We start from the raw sequence: 21,106 nt of genomic DNA, 5'->3' as shown, positions 1-21,106 counted from the left end.
TAGCTTTCTCTGACTATTGCTAAGGTAACTAGCTTTCTGCAGGGTCTTAATGCAGTTTGAAAGCAAATAACGTGGAGCTGCGAAACAAAACGTTCTTGAGAGACATTCTTAAAACTAATACATGATGCAATGTCTTTGGCAAGTTATCCCATCAATACCCCTTCAAAGTGCTTTCAGGATTCCATGTATTTACGGTACCAATATTACGTAAAACATTATGAAAGAATAAAAACTATTTTTTTAAAAAGGTTTTCGATTGCCAAGCAAACAGTTTCGGATATAGGTAAAGTAATGGCTCATGATATAATAAATGTTTGCGCAGTAGCCTATTACAATTTCAAATAACAATAACTAGTGTATCAGAATTAATTTCGGGTTACTAGGTGAAAACAGACATGATCCGATAAAACTCCGCTAACACGAACTACACAAGTATATATTCAGACTTTACAAAGTTACCGAGGTACATAGTTTTTTCACTTGATAATATTACAAACACTTTAATGATAAGAATTGTAATAGCCAAACCAATGTTACAGTGCCTAATAACTAGGGCTACTTTGTTAGTGCCTTTAATTTGATACACATGCACATTAAAGAAAGTATTAGTTTCATGTCTAGGCATACAACCTTTGAATTATACCAAACATAGAAAACTTCATAAAAACCCTATATGACCATAGCTTTATTATTAGTCTACCAGCCAAATCTGGATTCAGCATTTTTGTCAAAAATGCCAGTGGTACCAGCTGTTAGTGGTGTCTATGGAGGTTATCACTAGGGTGGATGTAGGGTCTGAAAGTGGTGCGGGTATTATTTTTACAGACGCGTTTCCATGGTTACCAACAAAACTTACAACTAATAACTAAATACGTTCTAATTCCTATAACTTTGTTATTATAAAAGCTAGAAACACAATTTTGATGTTGAATGAAAGGTCTAGGTGTTAGTATCCATTATTGTTAGTGTGGAACACTAATTTGAATAAATTATGAGGTCATAAACATGAAAAAGTGTCCTTTAAAAAGTAGCTTTTTAGTTTTAGCTGTGCATTTCCGGTGCATGTTTCCAGCTCAGTGTAGCGTTATTTAGTAGAACATATATCTGTTGTATAACAACTGTATATTATATGGGATGCAAGGTCTTGATAATGTTGATTCGGCCTTAGTTTTCATGGTAACTTTAATGACAATTTTGGTAGTGGAGCAGTTATCTTCCACTGATAAAACTCCTATAACGTTTTTATTATAGAAACTAAAAACACAATTCTGGTGTTGAATGAAAGGTGTGATCATCTTCTAAATATTAGCTTCCATTATTGTTATTGTGGAGCTAATTTGCATAAATTATGATGTCACAAACATGAAAAAAATATTTGTTATTAAAACGTCACTTTTGATACATTATCCCAGCATTTCTTGTGCATGTTTTCAGCTGACTGTACTGCCATTTAATAACATATATATCTGTTGTATGAAAACATATATATTGTATGGGATATAGAGTCTGGGTAATGTTGATTAAGCCTTAGTTTTCATGGTGACGTTGATAATTAGTTTGATAGCAGGGCAATTACCTTCTGGTGTTCAAATATACTATTTTAGCTCTTAATTCTGATCATTTTGTTTGTGAACATTGATCGATAAATATATGTTCTATCGTCGATTTTTGATAAACGCGAAATTCAAAATGGCCGCCATCTTTGATGACGTAATTATGTTGCCAAAAATACAAGACTGGCACCAACAATTTTCTTCGTTATTAAATCTTGATAGTCTAAACATGTGCCCTTAGTTGGGACAGAAAAAGAACCAGAGTCTATCAAAGGCAATGAACCCTAGAATCCATCACACCTCGATGGGGCGGGACGTAGTCCAGTGGTAAAGCGCTCGCTTGATGCACGATCGGTTTAGGATCGATCCCCGTCAGTGGACCCATTGAGCTATTTCTCGTTCCAGCCAGTGAGGTATAATAAATCAATTTATGATGGTCGTTTGCTTTCTTCAAAAAAATTCCCACGGGACCTCAAAATTGAATATAAAACAGTGCACTAAATCCAAAAGCTCCAACAATGAAGCCAAGAATGTAAACAACGAATTTGGCAAATCCGTTCACAATTAATTACACTGCACATATCGTCACAATGGCCGTATCAGTTTTATTTATCTCGGTAGCCAGTAGTAAATTTACAAGGAACTGGGACCAGTAAACCTTCAAAAGGCTGACGATAGTCGAAAATACCGATGTGTTTGTTCGAATTAACAGTAGTATATATAAAATAAAATAATAAAAAGTGTGATAATAGGCCTTGGTGACGTATGGGTTAAGCCATCAGTTGGTAGGTACAGGGTTCACTTCTCGGTACCGGGCTCCCATACACAGTTAACTGTAACGACTCAGTGTGGTGGTGAGGTGTAAGATTGTTCATTGTCTTTTCTATTACTAAACATTCAACCCATGGACAGACAATCCGTAGAGCTACCCATGATAGCGTGGTTAAACGTTAATTTGATATAAGTACGAAAATGTGTTAAAATGAATGAACTTTTTAATTACTTGATAAACAGATATTATTATAATAAAGGGAGCTAGTTGCAGGTCATATATTTCTATGTGATAAGAACTTACTATTTTTCTTCAAATACAAGGACTGGCTTGAAACGTTAAAAGTTAAAGTTCGTTTTGTTTAACGATACCACTAAAGCACATTGATTTGTTAATCATAGGCTATTGGATATCAAACATTTGGTAATTTTGACATATAGGAAACCCACTTTATTAGTAGCAATGGATCTTTTATATGCAGCATTCCACATACAGGTTAGCACACATCACGGCCTTTGATATACCAGTCGCGGTGCACTGGCTGGGACGAGAAATATCCCAATGGGCCCACTGACTGGCATCGATCCCAGACCGACCGCAAATTAAGTAAATGCTTTACCACTGGGCTACGTCACGACCCGGGCCGGTTTGAATAACTGTTTAAGTATAGCTACAACTGTCTTCAGATATACTCATACTTTTGTTTATAAAAGTAGAAACATTTTATGGGAAATATGTAAAACCAAAAAACCATTAGATCCAAAACAATCGTTATTACGTATACCAACATAAATTTGATGTTTTATTTATTTTATTTTATTTAGAGAACCAGTCAATCTAATTAAACTTAGCTCCACTATTACATGTGGTAGACCAGTAGAGCTAATTTAAATCAGATTGCGGTATGTGCTATCCTGCCTCCCTAGCCACTAATGAAAAAATTTGAGCGGGTTTCCTGTCTAAGAGTATATGTGAAATTACCAAATATTTGACATCCAATAGCCGATGATTAATAAATCAATGTGCTCTAGTGGTGTCGTTAAACAAAATAAACATATATATATATATATATATATATATATATATATATATCTATATCTATATCTATATCTATATCTATATCTACATATCTATATATACATATATATATATATATATATATATATATATATATATATATATATATATATATATATATATATATATATATATTCAATTTCTATCGTGTTTTATTAATTGAATGGTATTGCTGTGGTGATTAGGTTATCACCGTGGAGCAACCAATGACAAGTCCCAAAAGTAATCTCCGTCAAAGGCCGAAAATGACAGGTGATTTATTTTTTTATTTTTAAGAAAAAAACGTGCATTCTGTTCTTACCTTTCCGACTGATCTGACCCCGCGTATCAGACAGAAGAAGACGATGATCCACGACCCCAGTAAACAGAGAACCAGATGCCACTGTAGCTCACCCATCTCCTCCAGTCCACCCGAAATACGCAGAGTGTTGTACCTGAAACTGTCTGATTAAATGGATTTCATATACACAAATGATATAATAATGAAAACAATATAACCTTACCGGCCTAGATAGTATAGTGTAAGTGCATAGTAATCAGCTATCGGAGCTGTCTGATCAGGATAGTGGGTTAATCGATAATTGATCGTCCATTAAAGATTCTCCACTATTAAATTATATTATTTTATTATTTATTATGGCCATATAGAGAAGGTATTTCAAAACAAATGATTTGCAACGTAATCATTATGGCAACATCAGTGACGCACGCTAAAAAATTCAGGATAAATCTTTAATCCCCACTCGATCCTGGTAAAGTTGACTTAGTGAGGAATTCCACGCCTGTGCATATCTATATTCGGAACAAAACTAAGGAGATTCTGGCAGCCCGCTATTCTGTGGAAAGAAAGCATCGTAGGTACGAAACAGACCTCGATGATTATTCTAGAGAAAGCAGCCTTTAAAACTCACTGCTAGAATTCCTCCACGGAATTGTATGAAAGTGTGTCGTTCTTCCAGGCATCAACATCGAGAACAGATTCACCCGAGACGTTGCTGCCCACAGGACCAGTAGGAAAGGTTACATAGTCAAGTGATCAGAGTAGTTATTGACGTAGTTGATGTTAGTGATGTTTGATGTTGTCGGTGCTGTTTCCTCCTTACAAAGCGCCGTGTTCCACCAATTTGTGCACGTCGTCCACGGCAGCAACGCGCTACACGAGCGAACGATGTAGTAGATGCACCAGGCGGTGATCATGTTGTAATACATCCACATCAAGAAAGACACCATCACCATTCAAAATCCAACCCATGACAAATCAACCAATCAATCTATTAACCGACCGACCGACCGACTATCTAAACAACCTCTCATGAAATATAGTGTATACAGTACACTACTAAATGGTGATGAAATATAGTTTATACAGTACACTACTGAATGGTCATGTAATATAGTGTATACAGTACACTACTGAATGGTCCTGTAATATAGTGTATACAGTACACTACTGAATGGTCATGTAATATAGTGTATACAGTACACTACTGAATGGTCCTGTAATATAGTGTATACAGTACACTACTGAATGGTGATGAAATATAGTGTATATAGTACACTACTGAATGGTCATGTAATATAGTGTATACAGTACACTACTGAATGGTCATGTAATATAGTGTATACAGTACACTACTGAATGGTGGTGTAATATAGTGGATACAGTACACTACTGAATGGTGGTGGATACAGTACACTACTGAATGGTGGTGTAATATAGTGGATACACTACACTACTGAATGGTCATGAAATATAGTGTATACCGTACACTACTGAATGGTCATGTAATATAATGGATACAGTACACTACTGAATGGTCATGAAATATAGTGTATACAGTACACTACTGAATGGTCATGAGAGAGAAGAAGAAGAAGAGGAAGAAGAAGAAGAAGAAGAAGAAGAAGACAGAAACAAAACAAAAAAACGACATACCATATTATTTCCGAAATACAGGAAGGAATCATTTTATAGTATATACTACAGCTTATGGCGTGCCTTTTTGGAAATGTATAATTCCAAATTTGGCTCCATTTCATTTTACTTCACTTCATGGTCGGTCGGTCTCTCTCTCTCTCTCTCTCTCTCTCTCTCTCTCTCTCTCTCTCTCTCTCTCTCTCTCTCTCTCTCTCTCTCTCTCTCTCTCTCTCTCTCTCTCTGCTTCTCTCTCTCAGCTTCCCTCTCCTCTCGCTCTAGTCAGTCAGTCAACCAGTCGATAAGTCGTCCTCTCACTCGAAAGCTTACTAACGAGATCACTAAACCATTAGCACATTCATTCACTCAATGGACAGATCGATCGCTCACTTACTCATTCCACCAACCAATCGATCTTTACGACATTTATGACTGTTTTAGCAATAGCCATCAATGAACTCGGTAGGAGACTAGTAATATGTCGGTTTCTCTCTCTCTCTCTCTCTCTCTCTCTCTCTCTCTCTCTCTCTCTCTCTCTCTCTCTCTCTCTCTCTCTCTCTCCTTATGTCTGTCTGTCTCTCTCTCGCTGTCTCTCTGTCTGTATCTATCTCTCTGTCTCTCTCTGCCTATTGCTCTCTTTCTTTCTCTCCTCACCCCCCTCTCTCTCTCTCTCTCTCTCTCTCTCTCTCTCTCTCTCTCTGTCTGTCTGTCTCTCGAGAAAGTGTTACAATAATTATATGTACGGAATAGTTCTAGTTTAAAATACGCTGAGGTGTTTTTAAACAAATAATCGTTCCTGTCCCTTTTTCCTTTTTCTATTACTGTATATGGAATTCACTGAAATATCTGGAAATATCACCAGTACTATCAGTTACTAATTAAAGTGGTACCCAAAAAGTCTTATTACTATCGTAGTAGAAGGTTTTATGTTCTGAAGTAATAAGTCGCCTGAGTCCAGCATATGACAATCACATGCAACATGCAACACGCACATGCATGCGGCATGTCCTTCCAAAATAGAAGAATGCTCTGTCTAGTATGGTGATTAGTAGCAATATATCCAGTACGACGATTAGTAGCAATATATCCAGTATGATAATTAGTAGCAATATATCCAGTACGATAATTAGTAGCAATATATACGACATATCTCTATAACATTCGTCAGAGAAGGAGAACAAGAGGTAAACAAAGATGTTGTATATGTATATCTCGTTCAGAGCATTATGTTTCATGTTCCTCGCGTATATGTAGTCCCAATATGTCTTGCCCCATCTTCCCAAAGTCCCGAATGTACCCCGGTTCAGGCATAATAACCTGTTATATAGGATGTCACAAGAGGGTTTTGCCATCCTGAACAGCGACTAACCTCTTAATAGCGGACAGATGTCACACACTCGAGTCGGTCCTTTTCCAGAGAACTGGGCGATCGTCACCTCGAGGAAAAACATTGGCAGACCACAGACCAAGAGAAAGAACAGGAACTGGACCAAGAAGGCGCCTGGAATTTTAGACAATAGACGATTCATCAGTCTAGAACACAACACGACCGTTTATTAATAATAACAAAATGTCGACCCATTTGCCTTTCTCAGTTTCCCCTTTTCATTTGTTTTTGGTTTACACAGCAGCAAAATCGTATATATTTATGTATATTGTTTGTTTATACTTATTTTCGTGCTTATATCAAATTACGGTTCAATCACGCTATCCTGGACACACACACACACACACACACACACACACACACACACACACACACACACACACACACACACCTCTCAGATGTCTGAGTTATCTGTCCAGGACAGTAGGTTAGTTGTTAGTGAGATAGAAGTCGGTGTAATGGCTTTGTGATCCGGTGTACCGGTATGAGAACTCAGTACCTACCATGAATGAATGAATGAATGAATGATTGAATGTTTAACGACACCCCAGCACGAAAAATACATCGGCTATTGGGTGTCAAACTATGGTAATGCAAATAAATAAAGTGATGATCAACATCAACACAAAAACTCAAGACCCAAACAAAAACAGTGTAAAGAACTGTGCAAAAACACAAATATCACAGAATTTTACGGATACTGAATTCTACTCAAAACTTCAATTTTGTGCTGTATTGGCCATTCTCAAAGAGAATGTTACACCCCTGCACCACGGTGAGGTTACAGCACACGCAAGGGCAGTACCTACCAGTGCCCAACGCCTGGTACACCAACGTTTTCTAGCTCTATGGTACTCAAACGCAAGGCATGTGTCGATTTAATTGGTAAAGGCAATTATGGTTAACTGCATTTTCTTGCATGCTGTATTACGGTTAAAAGCACTTTCCGTGCTCTGAGGATGCCGGTCTAGTTAAAGCACAGACATCTGTATTAAATTATTGCCTCACAGTGGCCCAGTATGTTTTCTTGCTCCTACCAATGAACAAAAACATTTTGTCACAGCAGCCAAAGTAACATGGCCAATGAAAGATACCTCTCAGGTCCTAGATTTCAAGACATCACGTGGACATCCAGTTATCGAAAAGTGTTTCCAGCATTAAAAACCATGGCTATAAAAATATTCAGTTTCACTGATGTTGCTGCGCAGAGAATGGTTATAATGTTGCTTTTCACTTTGAAACACCCTGCCAAAATTCACCATATACATCAGCAATGTATTCATTAAGTGTTACCAAATCTTGCAAATGGACCGACAGTCACCTAGTTTGTGTTGTTTCAAGAAACCAATAATGATAAAATACTTATATAAAAAAAGGTTGGCTTTTCAAATGTTCAGAGAAAGAGCATTACTTTTATTTCCAACTGTAGAACTGGAAAACAAAACTGGAATGGGGTTCATGATTTACTTCTGTGATTGCACCAGACCGACATTAAATATAAACCATACATACCTTCTACTGTAGGATGGTGAGGATGTGGCACAATAGCGGTTGTTTTGGGAAAGGAATCCCAAAGAGGCAACATTAGCCTATATATACTAGGATATCCACTAATTCACTATCTTCAAGAAGATTTACTACCACATTGAGAGCTGTCATATTCATATGAAGGCATGCGAGAAGCACAATAATGAATTAAGTGATACTCACTATGACTTAACGGACATAATATACATTCGATCCGTTTGTTATTGGCATACAACAGGTGGTCCAGGATGATTATGAACATTTGGTAGTGGGATTCAGAATGCCAATTAATTTCCATCTTCACCACACACATTGAGTGATGAATAGGCTGCGTCACAACCCCGTCCCCCAAAAAACAAAAAAACAACAACAACAAAACCCCCACAAAAAACAAAAAAACACAACAAAAAACAACAAAAACAACCCAACCCCAAAACAACAAAAACAAACAAACAAACAAACAAAACAAACCATACAAGAGAAATGATGGTCGCATTCTCCTCATGGGTAGTACTGACTGGGTGATGGTTATCATGGAATATAGACCACGAAATAATCTCACTTTTATCCCCACCACACCATTCAAACATTAGTCCAAGTGCATGTGACTCATATGCCCTACAAGGCTCATGCCTGCAATATGTGCATCGGGCGTAAGTACTAACCAGTGTAATATGAATCCTGCGAATGTTTGCCAAAGAGACAAGGTTGTCATAACCCTTCTCCAAAGAACCCCGTTTGGCAATAATTATGATTCTGCCCTTGAAATATGTATACTAGTCTGTTTAAACTATGTAAATCTTTAATGTTAGCTATTAAACAAACAAACAAACAACAAAAAGAACAACCCAAAACCCCATGCAATTGTAATTAAACAGTAAACTACAAGATGTGTAATGGACTTATATATGTAACTCTATGTAATTAAGTGTGTAAAACACAATAAATGTTTTCAATTCTGACACCTGCACTGGCTTTCATGGCAGCCAAAGTGGCCATTTTAAAAAAATGGCTGCCACAACAGTCATCGAATAAATCTCCAATGATCGGATGATGATGTTAATATTGAGTGAAACCTTTCAGTTGAAATGTATACATAATATTTGAGGACAGGTAATATAGTATGCTCACCATAATAAAAATGCCATATATTCCCCTATTATGCCTAAGAAACAAATATAATTTGGATACATATAAATTTCATAATATAAACTAAATCCGCATATGTTTTTAGAATAAAAGAGAAACTTTTTAGAATAAAAGAGAAACTTTTTAAAACTATATTTAATTAAAAATTAACATGTTTTATGACCCTGTATACCATATATATATATATATATATATATATATATATATATATATATATATATATATATATATATATATATATACACATGATATTGACTTATCTGTACAATACTCACCACAAGCTATCCATCGATATACTACATGTCAATGCTCTAAAGAAAAAACACCTCTCACACTGTCAATTTTTGGTACTGACCTTGAACAACGTCAAAATGACCTTGACCTTCATTGGAAAAAATAGAACCATATAGTTTTTATGGAAATAGTGAGGAAATTAAGAATTAAATTATGTAATATAAATAATTGTATTTTACGGGCTCTTTATGTAGAAATGCAGCATTATGAAGACAACTGATTAACGAATATCAGACAGGAACTCAGCAGGATTGGTTTAAGTTATATATGGAATTTAGAAAAGTTAGATAATGATATTTTTACTATAATAATAGAGAGATTACGGGATGTATTTATACAGGAATTCTATAGCAGGGTAAAAACAATATCAAAAGGAAGTCTTTATCAACCTATTTGAAACAAAACTATAGCGATGCTTTATTTAAAAGATTGAGCAAATATTAGAATATGTGCTCATAAATTAAATATAGAATTTGATAAATATAAAAATGTTGGAAAACCCCCCAAAGACTATGCACTGTCTGTAATTCCAATGAAATCAAAGATGAATTCCATTTTATACTGCAGTATACCAATAGACTGATCTGAGACAAACATTTATTAAAACGTATTATTACAGACGGCCTAGTATTTTTAAACTAATTCAACTACTAACTACTAAAAACATTAAAGAACTCAATAACCTTGGGCAATATGTAATTCTGGCAAATAATTTAAGAAATAATTTGATTTAATCTAGTTTTAAAGTGTATGGTTATATAAAGTTTGAATTGTGTTTCTGACATTTACCATATTATGTAAAAATCACTCCCCACCAGTATACTGTACATATCGTGTGTGTATGCGTGCGTGCGTGCGTGCATTACACACACACACACACACACACACACACACACACACACACACACACACACACACACACACACACACTCACACACACACACACATACACACACACGATATGTACAGTATACTGGTGGGGAGTGATTACATATATATATATGTGTATGTATCTATGTATCTATGTATGTATGTATGTATGTATGTTTGTATTTATTATGTATGCTGATAAGTTGTAAAATTTAAGGCAATAAGTTTGTAAAGAAAGTGTGCTTTATAGGAAACGTTAAATACGATTGTAATCGCTTCACCGACAAGGTTAATAACATTCAGCGATGTCAATTACAGTGACACGTTATGATCATTGATGCCAATATCATAGCCGCGGTCGTCGCAAGCCTGCAGATGCTATAGCAACTAAAGTTACGTTAGAAGTGTGCTATATAGAGAATACTACACGACTTTCAGTTTAATACTATTTTTATGAACGAGTACATTAGAAAATGGTATCTAGCGAGCAAAAGAAAGAGTTTTTGAAATACAAACAAATTGAAAACTTCATTTCATGTTGTCAGAAAAACAAGAGTCTTTAGTGAATAGTATAAAACCAAATAATTAACAACAAAATCCAAAACTAAAATAATCCAAGCATAGGCATATAAATGATCGAATTAATATAATGTACGGCGTTGAGGACGTGGTAATTATAAGACAATAAAACACGAATGCGGGATAGAAATGTTCAGAATAACAATCACCCAGGTTATGCTCGGTTTTGCATGTATTATATATGAAGGTTGCCAGATGGTGTCTGAAATGAGCATCAGGTAATGAAGTTCTGCACCACGTACAAAGACAACCCAGCAGACCGAAATATTTGGTTCCGCTTAATGGACGATGCATCATTCTGTAAATACTGCCAGGAACGAGGGCGAAAAGGTTTTATTTAACGACGCACTCAACACATTTTATTTACGGTTATATGGCGTCAGACATATGGTTAAGGACCACACAGATATTGAAAGAGGAAACCCGCTGTCGCCACTTCATGTGCTACTCTTTTCGATTAGCAGCCAGGGATCTTTATATGTACCATCCCACAGACAGGATAGTACATACCACGACCTTTGTTACACCAGTTGTGGAGCACTGGCTGGGATGAGAAATAGCCCAATGGGTCCACCGACGGGGAGCCAGGAACAACGAAAAACTCGGTGGTGGTTTAGCCACAGTGTACTGGCATCGAGTTTTAATGACGCTGTCCTGAACAGATAGATGACTCATGAGGTGTGTGGCAAGGACAGCGGCTCGAACCTTTTTCTTTCTTTTTTAAATTGTTTTTTATTCTATTGTCCTCAGAATATAAAATGGCAATATTAAAGTTTTGTTTTGTTTAAATGTATAAATGTACATGAATTTATTAATAATCGGCTATTGGATGTCAAAGATTTGGTAATTTTGATAGTTAGTCTTTGAGAGGATAGCACTAACCATAGCCTTTGAAATACCAGTCGTGGTGCACCGGCTGGAACAAAAACTGGCACAATGGGCTCACTGACGGTGATCAATCCCAGGCCGAACTCACATTAATTAAAGAGCACTTTACCATTAAGCTACGTTCAGCCTCGGAAGAGTAGAAAGTGCGAAGAAGTTATTTTAGAAATAAATATATCTCAATATTTTATCAATTTAATCAGCCTTTATGCTGCATGAAATAAATTATACCACTTCTCCCATCGTTTCTTAATTTTTTTTTATAATTACCATTTTTAAATAATACATTTTTCAGTTTCTATCTTTTCTTTAATTATAGGTTTTAAGTCAGACAGGTTTAATGTTTGTTTTTGTATTTCATGGTATAAATATAATATTTTATGTTACTAATTAACCCATATATTACAAATGTATTTGTTTTCTTTACCAGACCCAAAAACGAAAACGACAATATATGTATCTACATTTATGCACTCTCCTACAGTATTGTATATCCAGTTTGTAACATATTCCGAAAATCCTTTAACATAATAACAATCATAAAATAGATGTTCAATGGTCTCTGGCATAGACTTTCTGATTTCATGTCTACAACAAATGACGTGATTTTGGAAACCGACGTCATAAATTAATACGGCTTCCCCAGTCTTAGACGTGTGTAAACGCTCACCAAAATGACGTCATGTCGGAAAATGACGTCGTTTCGTCATCTCTCTCTAGTTACATTTGAAACGTTTTGACATGATCCTTGCTTGCTATTCATAAATATAATAATTAGGATAATGAGGATAATAAAGAAATTATTACACTCGCGTGTGAATCGTATTGATTTTACGAAAGTCGTGTCAGGATTCATGTATTAGGCCTACCCTCGCTCTCGCTCGGGTAACAATAATCCTGACACGAGTATAATAATCTCTCTCTCTCTCTCTCTCTCTCTCTCTCTCTCTCTCTCTCTCTCTCTCTCTCTCTCTCTCTCTCTCTCTCTCTCTCTATATATATATATATATACACACACATCAGAAAAAGTGATGTTATGATGCAAGTTTTAGAAGGTCCCTTGACTATGCCGTTCCACACAGACACTGTGACACTCTGTACGTGTTCCATGTGTAATAGCACTTATTACTACCTATATGGTTAAAACTATTTTGGACCAGATCAAAGTGATACGCCAAGTGCCAAGTAGGACGTAACACTTCGACGTCATCGATTTGCGCACTACAACCAGACAGGAATGTCAACCAAACGAGTTGAGTGATATAAATTAAGATCGATTATGGGTAATAATTAGGATATTAAACTCGCTACCATTTAGTATCATGTACATGTCCCTTGTGAAATAATTTTATTGTCACTCTCTAAAGCTCGCGACAATTAAAAATTATTTCACTCGGGACATAAACATGATACGAAATGGAAGCTTGTTTTATATCCTGTAAATACATACACTGATACCAATTCAAATTAATATTACGAACTTACTGACCACATGAAACAACAGGTAACATGTTCCGTTACATATCTCTCCAATGACGGGCACGACAATATTTAATACGCTATTTAAAGTTAGGCACATTTCAAACTAACTTCGGTGGCAAAAAAGGAGACACGAAGTCTAGACGCATTTTCAAAATTTGTTGACGTTTTTTTTTCAAGGTTTTTATTAGTTTCATTTAATTTAAACTGATTTCCGTGCATTTATAGAATATTAAACGAGCTTCCATTTCGTATATTTTTTATGTCCCGAGTGAAATAATTTTCAGCTTTAGCGAGTGACAATGAAAATTATTTCGAACTCTGTACATACCAGCCTTTGGACCGATGAATCAACTGTTACATCATTGGAGCCTGTACTGTAAGCATATTACACATCATCATATTCACATTAATATTGGAACAGTTTTGAAGTGTTAGGTAGCTGTTAAAGTTATTCTCATAATTTAGTTTTCCATTTGAATACAAAAGCATAAAATTAAAATGCTAGTGTCCCCAAACTTATTTTAGCTAGCATATTGTCAATGTAAAATGTAAAATTGTTCTACTGAGTATTGTATCCTACATTTTTAATATTTTTTATATCCTACATTTTGTACCACATACAGAGTTGAATGCAGTTGAAATTTGTGATGGGTCCTTCACTATACTGCCTAGACTATATTGTATCAGGTTTATTCGTCTTCTTCTTCTTCTTCTTCTTCTTCTTTTTATTATTATTATTCAGAGTGAAACTTAATTTTTAGGAGTACTCTATGAGTAGACTTAAAGGAAACCAGTTTCATTTCGTACTGTCTGTGCAGAAAAAGTATTGTGTTTATAAATTTCCTAGTCATCAGTATTGATATGCGAATTTAATCCTTCCTCCTATTTTAAATAAAATGTTTATTTAAAAAATGTTATAAAGTGTTAAATACCTTTGGAATTTATGTTAAGATTCAAATTATTATTGGGATTTGGCAACTTTCTTTTAATTTTTATCAATAGGAATCAGTTCTATTTTGTATTTTATGGTGAAATAAAAAAACAAAAATAGTTTTTGTTTTATTTTTTAATTGTTAAAAATTTATTGCAATACTGTTTAATTAACTTAAAAGAACATGATGGTTTAAAATGTCATTTAACCCAAACACGTTTTGTGCCGTAATAAATGTTTGGATTTCTGCTACTTTAATTCCTCCATCTGTATTAATGTTATAATGCTTTACCTTTCCAAATAACAATTTAATTTGTTTTTTTGAAAGTATTGTATACGGCTAATGGGTCAGTTTGGAAGAGAGGAAAATAAATGATTCAATTTTCAAGAGATTTTAATATTCATTTCATCCCACCAGTGTGAAAGTTCTACTTGACCAAATATGTATAAGCGATTCAACAGATTTAAATTTATCATGAAAGTTATCTATCATATTTTCCAAATTGATGTGAAAGTCAATCCACAATAAAGTAAATTACTGTGACCAATCACATTTCATATTAATCATCGGCTATTGGATGTCAAACATTTGGTAATTTTCACACCTACTACTGTTTTTTTAGTTTTTAAAATCGTATTTGAATCAATTTTGGATCTTTGCCCATAAGATCTGAAAAGCGAACAAAATTGAAAGGGTGATTAAAAAAATTAGTTAGATGTCGCCATTTTTTTCTGTTCCATCTCATATCACTATTATGTCAATGTCATTAACAAATTTTGTAATTAAATATTCTATATTACCAATTTTTATTCATTTTATTATTTATTGTTTTTAAAAATTAATTTTCTGTAACCTAACTAATATTTCTGAAAAAAAAGAAGAGAAATATAATATATATAAAAAAAACAAAACAATTTTAAAAAGAATAAAACTTGGTAATATAAAACATCATTGTCACGGGGATCCTATAATACCCGTAACTGAATGAAACACGATTGTCCAAATATCTCTCCTAACTGTATATCTATTAGATCTCTCTGTAACAGGCAGTTATACCCGCTGGCTCGTCTGGGTATGATCAGAGATAAGATCTTATATAAAGTATATATTATTATAGCACGTTTAGTTCACTAGAAAACACAACAAAAACACAATACACTTTGGAATCTGTATTAACCCTCGCTGACAAATGTACTGACGCAGTAGTTAATTAACAACAACAAATAATAACAACCCAGAACTGATCACTTAATTAGTTAATCTCTAGGTGTCTAGTTTACACAATATGCTAATCACTTCACCGTGACACAACACCCACACGTGTGATAATTGAGAAACGCTTCCAGGAGAACTTAATTAATAAAGGAATTACATCTCTATTCCTAACTGGTTAATTTCTAATTAACCCTTACTACTCGTTCAGTACCGTGTGATAATTGAGAAACGCTAACACAGACACGTGTGATAATGGAGAAACGCTTCCAGGAGAACTTAGTTAATAAAGGAATTACAACTCTATTCCAAACTGGTTAATTTTTAATTAACCCTAACTACTCATTCAGTAACCTTGTAACACAGAATTAATACTGGTACCTATCACAATAAAGACAATAACCTACAGTTTACCTAGGTCCTCCAGGATGACTGGTTAAGCTTTATATATATATATATATACATATATATATATATATATATATCAGAACGGAGAGCCTACAGTATTACTACGTCAGATGACCGGCAGCACCGTCTAAATAATATTGGTATAATACAGTATTAAAATATTTAAAGTCACATCAATCACATCAAGGTTATACACAAAGCAGAAAATATATAATTACCAGTCCGGACGGACAGCGATCCCCTGGAGCCTTCCTTTTGTTTCTCCCCGATATATCTAACCCTAGCTATTTATTCAAAACTCTCAGAGACAGCGAATATCGCCTGGGGGTACAAGGCGGTACCTCACCTATCATCTGATATTTCCACCTCTCCCAGAGTCGGTATATTTTCTTAGATGACCAGACATTCTGTCGCCAGTCGCCAAAACACGGTTGTAAAAACCGCACTCGCGGAGGTATTACGTAACTACTGGCCACCTGGGCTTAAGTGCATGGGAACTGCACACGGCCCTCTAAAACAATTAATATCGCCACAGGCGAAAAGAAATTAAGAACATGTACCGTCACAATCATCATGGTCGTCGTCATAATCATCATCATCATCATGATTATGATTATCATCTACTATAATTATATTAAACGTACCTCCTCCGTTTCTGTTACAAAGATATGGAAACCGCCACAAGTTTCCTAATCCAACACAATAACCGACCATTGATAGTATGTAATCCAGCTTTGTTCCCCATTGCCCCCTCTCTTTTCTTTCATCGTCAGACTCGACTTGCACGTCGTCACCGTCTCCAACGTCATGCCGTCGTGACAGTAGATGATTTAGCTGAAGGTTCTCCTGTTTGGTTTCCTTGTCCATCACTGTCTAATGACATCTGGTGCAGACGTAATCTTAATACATCTTACTCGTACACCTAGTCATATGCAAACCGGCCTCGGTGGCGTCGTGGTAGGCCATCGGTCTACAAGCTGGTAGGTACTGGGTTCGGATCCCAGTCGAGGCATGGGATTTTTAATCCAGATACCGACTCCAAACCCTGAGTGAGTGCTCCGCAAGGCTCAGTGGGTAGGTATAAACCACTTGCACCGACCAGTGATCCATAACTGGTTCAACAAAGGCCATGGTTTGTGCTATCCTGCCTGTGGGAAGCGCAAATAAAAGATCTCTTGCTGCTAATCGGAAGAGTAGCCCATTAGTGGCGACAGCGGGTTTCCTCTCAAAATCTGTGTGGTCCTTAACCATATGTCTGACACCATATGACCGTAAATAAAATGTGTTGTGTGCGTCGTTAAATAAAACATTTCTTTGTTTCTTTAGTCATATGCAAAACGCACAGACTGCATTCGAAACACCTCGTGTTGAATAAATCAGTATACTCATCACAATAATTAAGCAATGTTTAATTGCAATTGCAGTGAGGTTGTTCAATTTATGGTACTAATATTTTAAAGTGTTTTGATATAGACGTGTACATGATATGTTATATTGATATTTTAAAAATATTAAACGTAAACATTTGTTTTGTTTAACGACACCACTAGATCACATTAATTGAGTTATTATCGGCTATGTCAAACATTTAGTTATTTTGACATATAATCATAAATAGGAAACCCGCTACATTTTTCCATTAGTAGCAAGGGATCTTTTATATGCACCATCCCACAGACATGATAGCACATACCACTGCCTTTAATATACCAGTCGCTGTGTACTGACTGGAACGAGAAATAGCCCGACAAAGATCGATCTTAGACCGACCGCGCATCAAGTGGGCGCTTTACCACTGGGCTACGTCCCACCCCTTTGTTAAACTAAATCAACGGTTTGAAATATTTCTTGGGACTTATGTTTCATCCCTGGTTACTAAATGCAGCATAAAATTGTCCTTGTTCAGATTCGTCAGCTTGAGATTCTCCTCCGAACATTCAATCTGCATTCGCTTCATTTCGGAAGTCAGCATTCTTGACACCCAGTGAGCACAGACGTTGCTGAAAGCCAAATGTTAAAGGGGACCCATTACTGCCTTGTATATTCCTCTTTTGTGTAGAAATACTGGCAGGACTTGTACCCAAAAATATGAAAATTAAAGGAATGTCAGTACAACATAAAGCATATCTCATTTCACAGTACGCTGATGACACAGATTTTATACTTGATGGCAGCAGAGAGTCCCTCGAATTGACAATAAATACTTTGAATATATTTGCGAAATTATCTAGACTAATAATTAATTATGATAAATCTGAAGTCATATGGATTGGCTCATTTAAGAACGGTGTAGTCAAATATTTACAAAAGCTTCATTTAAAATGGAATCCTTCCACTTTTAAATCACATGGGATTACCTTTAGTACTGATCTAGCTGAAACTACTAAACTTAACTATAATTCTAAACTGTTTGAAATTAAAGAAGTAAATATTTTTGCCTTCAAGCTACAAGTTATTGATACTGAGACATGTACCTTTTGTAATATAAATAAAGAAAAAATACAACATCCTTTTGGGCAATGTAACTTAATTTAAACAACTTAAATTAAAACATTTTGGAATTCGTTTTTAAACTGGTTATGGAAGTACTTTAATCACTTATGTAACTTAAAACCGTCTCTCGAACTAGTCATATTTGGATTTAAAGAAAATATCTTTGATCTCTTGCTACTTGTAGCTTAGTATTTCATATATAAAAATAAAGTTAAATATATTTAAAAAATAAAAAATAAAAATAAAGATACTCTACAGAAAAAACTTTTATTTTTAGTAAGAACAGTCTTAGCAATTTGTTTTACCAAGTTAGTTGAACATGTTTAATCGAACTACAATACAACTGATAGGAAACGAATGATATGTATACAATTTTCATTAAACTATATTGCATGCTTGTGTATGTGTGCGTGTATGCTCATTTGCCTTTTAATGTTAATACTATCTTGCTATCCTGTTTTATTTCATCTCTCTCTCTCTCTCTCTCTCTCTCTCTCTCTCTCTCTCTCTCTCTCTCTCTCTCTCTCTCTCTCTCTCTCTGTATATATATCTGGCGAGCATAATACATTATTTTTATTCCTAATATATGATATTGACGATACCGAAATACACGATGGTAATAATCTTTTTATCATATAAGCTCAAGCTTAATACGTGTTTTTGTAAACTGTACACGCAACTTTAATTCCAGTCCGCCATTACTAGATATTCAAATGACGTAAGAATATGTGGCGCGGTGTATTTTTGAATGGAAATGACGTCAAACTCGAATAACGTCATTTTGGATGTCCTTACATCAAAATAAAGTTATGCCTAACATTTTTTTGTTTTCTGAAGCTGGACAGCTTTCAGTGTCAAATTGCCATTGAAATGTTTTTATTTGATGACTATGAATGCATACGTCAATCATGGAGTGTCACCATGTACGTTTGCTTAAATGTCAATAAACCTAGTGCCGAGACCTCGACTAATTTACATCTAATTTGCAAAGTTATCAAATTCTTAAAGTATGTGATCTGAAAAATATCACATACTTTGATTGCACTGAAAATGTAAGATAATATATATATCTTCTTTCTCTACCTCCTCTTTGTATGCAAACATGTACAGTGAATCTGAACATATTTACTCTAACAATACTCTTTATGTATTATATATATATCTAAAGCCGCACACCCTAGTTCCATCCAGCGAAAATAAATTATAATTTGGTTAATCTACAGACCTGTAACACACTTAGATCACGTTTTTATCAAATGGAGTGAAAAAGCAGGTTTTATATCGATAAATACCATGGGAATCCCCATGTCCCAATTGCTTGAAATAATTTTGAAAGTTAGTATTCTGATGTCACCGGTAGATGTCGCTCGAAGCACAACAATGCCTACGTCACGATAAAGTTCACAGACTTGGGGTGCATTCGTTTCACCTCTCCTGGACATGTTCCAACCGTTATGTCCTGGTTGTATCCCCTCTCCAGATGTCGTAAGACTTAGCAAAATTATTGGTTTTAAGGGTTTGTAACGTTTTATACTGAGACACTTACTTGTCTGAACTTTATTGTTACTGAAAATGTTCACGAACTGTGAAGAAAAATCTCACAAATGGACAACAACAAATCGGATGTTGATTGCGCGAACCGTGCACGAGAAAACAAACCGAACCAAAATGATAACGGTCACGTGATATACCAACGTCTGTGACACTGAAATGGAAATATCCCCTCTAAAAACAGATTGGAACTCGCTTGCTTAACGGTTTTTTCTCGACAGAACGTCTTGTGAAAAAATGCAAAAAATGCATTTCGTTGTTTCACAAACATCAGGATTACCAAAAAGCACTTCAGGTGAATGGAAATGTGTATTCTAAATAATAAAATGTAAGTAAAGTGCAATTTTATTTGTGAAAAATGGGGTTTAATAGCGAAAAGCAACGCCGTAATGGTTAACAAATAGCCGTAACTAGGGTGTGTCCCTTTAATAGTATTTTTGTTGAACATTATCTGTAAGATATTGATTCAGGGCCCCATCCCTGACATTATCGACATTTCTGGGCCAATAAAAAAATAAAATAAAAATAAATAATAGGTCCATAAATGTTAAAACAAAAGTTCATGGAGAATGGATTTCATTGAGCAATAACTGAACCCCGAATATGTTCCATTTGTCACACTGTCACTCTTCGATCCTCCATCATATTCTCCCTACGACCTCAATGTATTTCTCGTTTATTGATGTCCAAAGCCTGCCAGATCTGGGTCCGTAGGGTCCGTAGGCATAGAAGTGAGGGAGACGAGTGACTGCTGAGGAGATACTAGTTTTAACAGGTGTGGTAGATATAGAGGAAGTCTCTGATGGGGTAAGGGAGGATACACGGGGAAGCTCAGTGGTGGGTGGTGCCCCTGATATGAACTCAGTAAGGTTTGTCCTGAGGTGGGGACAGATACTGGAGGGTACTGTAGGTTCAGAGGTAGACAGTTCTGCGGACTGTGTGCACAAATCATCAGGCCTAAACCAGTGAGTATTGGCCCCATATATCATTGAGGCCTGTACAGGTAGAGTGGTGCTGCGT

The 21,106-nt window shown here is 35.5% G+C and overlaps 1 protein-coding gene across 1 annotated transcript in view; it reads right to left on the bottom strand.

The window, feature by feature from the left end:
- The window catches only part of LOC121374790 (sodium- and chloride-dependent GABA transporter 3-like), a 30,373-nt gene extending 13,464 nt beyond the window's left edge, over positions 1–16,909 (bottom strand). Inside the window, 4 exon segments of the mRNA XM_041501900.1 lie at positions 3,704–3,836; positions 6,687–6,695; positions 6,698–6,818; positions 16,687–16,909. Of these exon segments, the coding sequence (XP_041357834.1) occupies positions 3,704–3,836; positions 6,687–6,695; positions 6,698–6,818; positions 16,687–16,909 (486 nt within the window).
- Positions 16,910–21,106: the final 4,197 nt, after the last annotated feature.

Source organism: Gigantopelta aegis, chromosome 6 (genome assembly GCF_016097555.1).
Source record: "Gigantopelta aegis isolate Gae_Host chromosome 6, Gae_host_genome, whole genome shotgun sequence".
Taxonomy (NCBI): domain Eukaryota; kingdom Metazoa; phylum Mollusca; class Gastropoda; order Neomphalida; family Peltospiridae; genus Gigantopelta; species Gigantopelta aegis.
Note: the sequence above shows the minus strand (reverse complement) of the source record. Positions and strands in the feature narration are given on the sequence as shown.